The 6,519-nt window shown below is 28.3% G+C and overlaps 1 protein-coding gene across 1 annotated transcript; it reads left to right on the top strand.

Annotated features, from left to right (window-relative positions):
- Positions 1-658: 658 nt before the first annotated feature.
- Hesr (HES-related) lies at positions 659-5,221 on the top strand. Its single transcript, XM_065508549.1, has 2 exons — positions 659-896; positions 4,714-5,221. Exons 1-2 carry the CDS (start codon positions 711-713, stop codon positions 5,218-5,220), a joined length of 693 nt encoding a protein of 230 aa, XP_065364621.1. The 5' UTR covers positions 659-710; the 3' UTR covers position 5,221.
- The last annotated feature ends 1,298 nt before the right edge of the window (positions 5,222-6,519 follow it).

The following is a 6,519-nucleotide window of genomic DNA, read 5'->3' on the forward strand; positions in this document are numbered from 1 at the left end:
CTGACAAAGATTGTCGTCATCGTGCCATCAACCATCCATCGGGTTTTAATGGATTTTTACTGTTTCTGTTTTTTTTTTTCATCCATAGATCGCGTTCGTTACACATGTGATCATCGTTCGTTCGTGCGATCGTTTGTTTTTAGTTGGTGCTATAAAGTGGCTGGCAGTGAGCGCGTGGCTTATGGACGAGTGTGGAGGAAGCTTTAATTCCATAAAAGTCGTTTGTTTATGTTTGGAGTACGGATGGGAACAATAACAGCTCTCTCGTGTTTATGTTGGATTCAGCATTGTGACACATTAATTCATTCATTCATACACAAGTGGCTCTTTTAGGGGGGGTTGGGTTCTTGCGATTTGGTTTTGTGTGAGAAGTAGTTGTTAATGCAATTGCTTGAGTGGATCACAGAAAATAATAAAATTATTGTCTTCAAACCAGACAAGATCATTTCAAATGTGAACGTGCTGAAGTTAAGACGTTTCTTAGAGGTTCTTAAAAACTTAGTGTTCTAAAAAAATTCAAACAAAAATAATACAATTAGTAGAAAAAATAATTGCTCAAGAAGACTTTTAGAAATTAAACAAGAATAAAAAAAAATATTAAAAAATTTAAATTATAAAAACAAAAAAAAATAAATTAAATAAGAAATACATTGTTGAATTGTATTTGTGTGCACGAGTTCTTGTTTGTGTTATTTTCTAAGTAAAAGTGAATGAGTTTTACCGCCAGAATGCCACCCAATCATCAATTTATGCTGAATTCTTTACCAATGGAACCCGTCTCGCGTACTTATCAATATCGCAAGATTATGAAGCCCATGTTAGAGCGCAAAAGACGTGCTCGGATTAACAAGTGTTTGGATGAGTTAAAGGATTTAATGACCGGCACCTTACAAGCGGTAGGTCTAATAAAATTATAAATAAATAGAAAACTGATTTGTAATCATTTCCATTGTTAGATTTTGTAGAAAAGACAAATAGTTTTACACAAATATAGCTAATGTTTAGTTCTGGTTAATCAAATTTAAATATTTATATTTAATTTTCTGAACTGTTTTAATTAAATTGAAAATGTGATAAGTTGCAAATGTTTATCTAAACATTATGTTGGATATTTATTAGTTTGTACCTTTATATTTCTCTCTAAAAGTATTTCACTTCAAACAATACAACGTTTTTAAAAAATTTTTGATCGTATTTATTAGCTCTTTTTATTAACGTCTGTAAAGAGCACTAATTGCAAGAGAATTTTAAAATGTTAAAAATGTGTAATACTCATACAAAATATGCGTTAGTAGGCGTGACGAATTATGATTTATTTAACAAGTAGTTGAAAGGGGCGTGGACAAATATATAATGTAATTTTACAAAATGTGTAACGTAATGAATAGTTCATAAAGCAAGTTATTTTCATTTAGTTTTAAATGTTAAAACATTTTTTAACTAGAAAAAAAGAAATCTTTACAAAGCCTAATTTTATATTTAACAATTGATGTGTGAAATGTTTATTTACATTTTAAATTTGTCTACGTTTTTTTAAATAAAATCAATTTCGCATAATGAATTCTTTTCAAAATTCTGTGACACACTTCTATGCCAAAATTATCTACTAAATCAGTAACATGTCTTCATGTGTTAATTTTTTAGAAAAAAAATCTTTGAGATGACATATGAAGCCATTAAATTTTAGAGAAATTGAGATTAAATTACAAAATTAAATATACTTAGCAAAAAATTTATATAGCTATTGCTGTACAGGTTCTAAAAACCATTAAATGCCACCTAAAATCCCCTTTTTGAGAGACATTTGCGGTCAAATATAATAAGAAATTCCCCGCTTTATGCAACTAATAAAAAGTTGCAAAAAATAATGGTTGTTGCGCTACCCAAGATATATTGTGAAATTTATTTAAAGTATATTTTTAAAATTAGAGCTGAATTACACAGACATATATTATATCTTCTAATGTAAACATTTTTAAAATATATACAATTTTCTTAAAAGCAAATAATCGAGTACCCTTTTATTCTTTACACTGCTATTATAATAATTTGTTGTGTGTTGCAATGTTCAAAGCATTGCGCTCTCTATCTCGTGTTGATAGAGAAATTATAAAATTTCCCACGTTTATTTGAAGTTTAATTGTGTTTACCAATAACTATTTACGAGGTCCAATGTGACTATTTTGAGATTCAAAACTTTATACATACCAACATATATTTCTGTTAATTTTAAAAACAAACACAAACTGCAAAGCTTTTTGTTTATCTGCAGATACAGAGTCGATGGTAGGAAACGAACCCGCAACCGTCAGATTAATAGCCCAATGTACTATTGTCTAGTCTATCGGGGTCATAGCTAATATTTGGCCATATAATTACTATTCGACCTAATGCGAAATATACCGAAACTTTTGGAAATAATTATTTCCAAAATAATTATATTTGTTTTAGAATATGTTTTAGACTATTTTTCAATTGATTTTTAGGATTGTTTTTAAATATTTATTAGCTTTTTATATAAAATTTGTGTTTACGGATTTGAGATGTGATAGTCCATATTTTTTCTTAATACATACCACTTAATCGATGGGTATTGGTATTCAATTCTATACCAGAGATTGGAAAAATTTATAGAAATATGTTTTGTTCAGAAAAAGCTTTGTATTACATAAAAATCTGTGTGTATCGGAAATGAGTTCCCTAATTTTAGCAGAAAACATTTTATTGTTGTGTATATAACCAACATGCGACGGCGCTCCAGTAAACAGTGGTTTAAAAATATTTAATTTTGAAAATAATTCGATAGCTTTTAAATGATTGTGACCTACAAAATTTAAAAAAAAATCACGTAAAATTCAGACCTACCTATGATCGAACATTTTGTTTACTAATATCGGTTTTAGTTTTGATTAAATTCAAAATAAAATGTAAGCCAGTTCATTACAGTTATCTGCTTCCTATAAATTCGGAACATCTAAACGTAAAATAAAAACTGGTTCTATCATTTAGGAGAAAGAGCCCCAACTGCTCTATCCAAACTTGAAAAATTTTGAAGACAAATTTCAGATTTATCTAATAGTTTTTAAAAACGCAAATACCAGATTGTAAAAACTATAATTATTTTTAAAGGCCCTATATATTCCGGGCTATTCCTGTTTCACTTGCACCATCCACCGTATTTTTGGAAGCATAATTACAACAATATTATTTTATTTAATCAGAATTTCATCATCTTTATATATATAATTCTTCTGTACGTGTGTTAGTAACAGAACTCTTCCTTAACGGCTGGGCCGATTTCGATGAAATTTGCTGGATGGTTTAGATTCACAATTGACCTATATAGGTACAATTGGCATGGCACCTCCCATACAAAGTAAACATTTATTAATGAGAATCTGGAGTAGTATTATAGTGGGAGTCATCAAACTTTGTGGGAGCTATGGCAGAACAACGTTTGCCGGGACAGCTAGTTTAGTATAAATGTTGTTCTAATTATGCTTCCAAAAATACGCTGAAGGGTGAAATTGAGAACCGGAATAGCCCTGAATATTTAAATTCACCAAAAGCTAATTAGATATCACATGGTAAATGACGGCAGAGTGGGATCTTTTATGAAAAAACTCAATATCTGGAACCCATTTTAGCAATTTTGTATTAACGTGTAGGCAATGTAAAAACTTATAAACACATTGATTTGATCTATAAAAATTCGAAAATGTATTTCGATATCATAATCCGTTTGAATTTTAAACTAAATATTTTTTTTTAAATGTTATTACTATAGTTCTAAGGTTTTCAATAATAGTACACAATGGTTAACCTACTAGTTATATTTACCCTTCAGACAACTCACAAACGTTGCTTTCTCTTGAAATTTCTAATACTTAAATATTCAGCAAGGACGAGCTATGAGATCCGTTAGAAGTTCTTTAACAGTTTGTTAATACAAATCTAAAACATTTACTAGATAGATAGTGAAATGTGAGGTAAATAGGCCGTCGGACGTGATGAGTTGAATATAACAAAAGACCGACAGATTCTGAAATCTATTGAACAATTCAGCTCAAATATTTGAATTAGTTATACACAAATAAAACTAAAATCATTCAATGAATATAGAATAACACAAGCCAACATACACTTCGACTAAAGTATACTTATTTAAAGCTGATTAGCACTTCAGATATCTTACATTCACATTCGACATATCTTAGCCTAAAGCCTGTTCTTCACTATATTCTGGACGTTCTAATAGAACAAATTCTCCTTCCTTTACAAAATTTGTTATGACGTTTGAAATTACTACCAATTACTTTTAAAGTTTATAATTAAGAGGCTCATTCAGATACACTACAGAAAAACTAATTTTTGTATGAAAACCACTCACAAAATTAATTATTTTCATACAAAAAGTTTCTGAATCAGACCATAAATTTAATTTTTATTTAAATTAAGAAACAAAAGCATTGAACTAAGATTTTTTCAAACTTTGGATGAGTTAACGCTAGAACAAAAATGCTAAGAACTCTACCTAGTTATAGTTTGTTCAATTTAAATGCCTTAAATTCTTAATCTCTAAGATAAACTCAAAGGGATAGATATTAACAAAAGTAACGGTATAAAGTTAGTTGAAAATTTCAAAATTTAAAATTTTAAGAAACATGAAACTACACAAAATTTTTCAACAACAACTTTTAATTTTCCTTCCAGGACGGTGAAAATGTCTCCAAACTCGAAAAGGCTGATATACTTGAACTAACCGTGCGACACCTGCAACGTTTGAGAGAGAAAAATGCCCTTTTCGTGCGTCATAACGAAACCCTAAATATGGAGAAATTTTGGTCAGGATTTCAGCACTGTGCAGCCGAAGTAGCACAATTCCTGAATAAATATGATCAGCATATCAGTGGTGAATTAATACAACATATAACAAGCTATGTGCCAAATATTAGAGCAACATCAGCCACAACAACAGCAGCAACCTCAGCACCAGTAAGCAGTAGATTAGCCAATACATTTACAGCTCCCCGAGCGGTAATAAGCCGAGAATTGACAGCATACAACCAAAGAATATATAATAAAATGCCAGTGGGAGGAATGATGCCCATAAACTCTAACAGTTTGCCCAGCAATGAAGAACGAATGCAATACGAAATGGCTGGGGCCTTGAAAAAAGAGTTCGTAGAGGAAGGTAATAATGTATGGAGACCCTGGTAAATTATTTGCCAAAATACATTAAACTGTATTAGAAAGTATTTTTAAAATAAAATTTAAATTAAATACGTGTAAAACATGCTAAGGACTAAAGCTTTAATTGTATTAATTAAATTACTTATTAACTATTTTACTTACTACCAAGTAGTTTTGCTTCCATTTATTATTTTTATTTTTTATACTCACTTTTAATAAATTGTAAATAAATTTTGAAAATTTTTAGTTTTGTAAGTTTATTTCGATATTTTCTTTCATAAATTTTATTTTTTAAGATGTATTTCCTTTTTTTAACATTATTTTTTTATTATAAACCAAAACAAACTTTTGTATTTCAAAATCTTTGCAAAAAAAAATTATATAAAAAAATTCTATAACATTTTTCAAAATTTTATTTTTGTTTTATTTAAAAACGGACTTAACCTTGCTTAAGTTTATAAAAAAAAAGATTTTTAAACTTAAAATTTAATATTGCTTAAATACAAATATATTTATTTTGTATTTTGGTATTTGTATTGTATTTTAATTTAATTTTTTTTTGTAGGCTTGAAAATGTGTGTTTGTTATTGTATTTGGTAATATTTTTATTTGATTTCAATTCACAAAATATATTTTATGAATCTTCTATATTATTTTATTTTTATTTAATTTCTGGAATTTTGAAGCAATAAAACGCATATTTTAAAATGTTTTTTTTTTGTTGGATTTTCCTTGAATTGATTTTTTTTAAGTTCATTTTTCGGTGTTTTATTTCATTGTTTTTTTATTTTAATTTAATTATTTAATAGTTAAGTATAATTTTATAAAATAAATATTATTTACAAGATGTATTTCACTCTATTTTTGTGTTCTTAAATACTTCAATTGGTTTCCCAGCTCAACTCAAGTATAAATGTGTTCTCTTTACTATAATTTTCAAATGAAACATATCTTCGTATTTTTGATAAACTTTGTAATAGAAAATTCATATCTTAAGGGCGATATACACGATCGAAAATGATTGACAAGCTTTTGAAACGCCCCAGCATTTTGAGAGTTTAACTTTAATTCGCTGGCATTTCATCAAATCAACTTTTATTTATGTATACTAGTACCTGTTCCTAGCTGGATACAATTCTAAATGGCACAAATAAGAGTAGTCCAAATTTTTGTTAGGATCACTGTTAAGGACCGATGACATGGGATTTGATCAAATGTTGCAAAATAACTAGGCCCACAAAAGAAAATTTTTTCTTAAATAAAAGTTTAATGGACAAAAACTATTTATGAAAACACCCTTTTTAAATAAAAGGAGCTTTTAGTTAT

This window comes from Calliphora vicina, chromosome 4 (assembly GCF_958450345.1).
Source record: "Calliphora vicina chromosome 4, idCalVici1.1, whole genome shotgun sequence".
NCBI classification, from domain to species: Eukaryota; Metazoa; Arthropoda; class Insecta; order Diptera; family Calliphoridae; genus Calliphora; species Calliphora vicina.